The 2500-nt window shown below is 49.8% G+C and overlaps 2 protein-coding genes across 2 annotated transcripts in view; one reads left to right on the forward strand and one right to left on the reverse strand.

The window, feature by feature from the left end:
• Window positions 1–380, reverse strand: part of LOC138859559 (paraneoplastic antigen Ma6E-like) — a 483-nt gene extending 103 nt beyond the window's left edge. Inside the window, exon 1 of the mRNA XM_070115156.1 lies at window positions 1–380. This exon is cut by the window's left edge and continues 103 nt beyond it. Coding sequence (XP_069971257.1) covers window positions 1–380 — 380 coding nt within the window.
• A 113-nt stretch (window positions 381–493) lies between these two features.
• Window positions 494–2500, forward strand: part of LOC138859560 (uncharacterized) — a 6293-nt gene continuing 4286 nt past the window's right edge. Inside the window, exon 1 of the mRNA XM_070115157.1 lies at window positions 494–511. Coding sequence (XP_069971258.1) covers window positions 494–511 — 18 coding nt within the window. The remainder of the gene's footprint in view (window positions 512–2500) is intronic.

Consider the following 2500-nt stretch of genomic DNA (forward strand, 5'->3'; position numbering starts at 1 on the left):
ACCGCCACTGCTTCCACCACCGCCACTGCTTCCACCACCGCCACTGCTTCCACCACCGCCACTGCTTCCACCACCGCCACTGCTTCCACCACCGCCACTGCCTCCACCACCGCCACTGCTTCCACCGCCGCCACTGCTTCCACCACCGCCACTGCTTCCACCACCGCCACTGCTTCCACCACCGCCACTGCTTCCACCACCGCCACTGCTTCCACCACCGCCACTGCTTCCACCACCGCCCCTGCTTCCACCACCGCCGCTGCTTCCACCACCGCCACTGCTTCCACCACCGCCACTGCTTCCACCACCGCCACTGCTTCCACCACCGCCACTGCTTCCACCACCGCCACTGCTTCCACCACCGCCACTGCTTCCACCATCGCCACTGCTTCCACCACCGCCACTGCTTCCACCACCGCTGACCTCGCTACGAGAACAGCAACGGAAGCATAAGAATAAATAACTAATGAAAGGTAACGTTTGTGGAGATAGGATGGCGCTGGAGTACTTTGTAGCACATACGAAAATGCACAAACGAGATACACGTACAGTGGCATACAAACAGACTTATAAGTACGTATCATTACATATAATACTGATATACAGGGCAACATATACGTACACATTGGCACACACACATATGCACATACGCATATGCACATAAAGCAAATACATAAGCATACAGACATACTTGTGCGTCCAAATATATGCACATAGATCTATACATACAAATACATGATACATTACACAAATACAAAAATGTTAGCTTACAAACGCATGCAGTTGATGAACGCACAGCTTAACAAACACACAAATTCACACTTCCAACCAACCCGTCGCAGTATACACACACGCAGACAAACAAACACAGACACGCACACACAGAAACAAACACGTATACACAAATACACACACACACAGACAAACAAACACGTATACACTCATACACACACACAGACACAAAGACACACACAATCAAACAAACACATACACACACAGAGAAAAACAAACACACATACACACACAAACAAACACATACACACACACACAAACAAACAAACGCGTACACACCAACACACACAGAGACAAACACATACACTTACAAACACACTAACTAACACACACACCACGGAATCACAAAGCGCACACACGCACGCACGCACGCACACACGAACCTATAAAAGCTCGTGCACCGCGTAAATTATAAAACAAAGTACGACGTAAAGCAGAGCAATAACAGAAACCCACACACGCGGTTGGGGGCTTACCTGTTGGGGAACGTGGGGGGGGGAGGGGGGGAGGGGGGAAGGGGGATGGGAGAGGGAGGGGGGGAGAGGGGGGAAGGGGGGAAGGGGGAGAAGGAGAAAGGAGAAAGGGGAAAGAGGAGAGATAAAAGGGAGAAAGGAGTAAAAAGGAAGAGGGGAAGGAGGAGAAAGGAGAAAGGGAAAGAGGAGAGGTAAAAGGGAGAAACGAGTAGAAAGGAAGAGGGGGAGGAGGAGCAGGGAGAGAGGGAGAGGGAAGGGCTAGGGGAAGGAAAGGAAGAAGTAAAAGGGGGGAGAAGAATAAACGAGAAAAGGGGGAGAGGAGAATAAGGAGAAAGGAGATGGGGGGGAGAGAAGGAGAAGGAAAAGGGGGAAAGGGAGTGACGAAGGAAAAGAAGGGAGGAGAGAAAAGGAAAAGGGAAGAGGACGAAAGGCGAGGTGGAGGGAGGGGATGAAGAAGGGAGAGGAGGAATGAGAGAAGAGAGGAGAAGAGAAATAAGAAAACAAGGCGGAGGGGAAAAAGAGTAATGGATGACACAGAAGAGAAGAAAGAGAAGCGAGAGAGAGGAAAATAAGAGAAGACAAGAGAAAGACAAAGGAGATGAATTAAGGTAGAGAGCAAAAAGAAAATAAAGGAGAAGATATAAGCAAAAACAAAAAGAATTTCCCCCAAAAAAACGGAACAAGATTCAAGAAAAGAAGGAGAAAAAAGACGATAATAAACCAGGAAAAAAGACACAAAGAGAAAGACACGAATTAAAGGAGGAGAAATAAGCAGAAAGAACGCGTCAGCGAGGGAGAGGGGAGAGGGGGGAGAGGGGAGAGAGGGGGGGGTCATAAGCACACAATTCCCCCCCAAAACGACGCCGGTACATTAGGGGGGGGGAGGGAGGGGAGGGGGAGGGGGGGGGAGTGCGAATGACACTTGCGCACGATAACTTTGTCACCCGGTGCCGCGTGGCTCCATGACACCCCCCCCTCCAATCCCCTCCACTCCTGTCTCCCACTGGCACTTACCCCCCCCCCCTCCACCCCCACACACCTTCCGTCTCCTAGCGTTCGTGGTTGTTTCTCCGTTTTTTTTTCTAGTTCTTTCTTTCTTTCTCTTTCTTTCTTCTCTCTCTTCTCTTTCTTTCTTTTCTCTTTTCTCTCTTCTCTTCTCTTTTTTCTTCTCTCTTTTCTCTCTCATTCTCTCTCTCTTTCTCTCGGTCTCTCGGTCTGTCTCTTTCTCTTTCTCT

This window comes from Penaeus vannamei, chromosome 37, assembly GCF_042767895.1.
Source record: "Penaeus vannamei isolate JL-2024 chromosome 37, ASM4276789v1, whole genome shotgun sequence".
NCBI classification, from domain to species: Eukaryota; Metazoa; Arthropoda; class Malacostraca; order Decapoda; family Penaeidae; genus Penaeus; species Penaeus vannamei.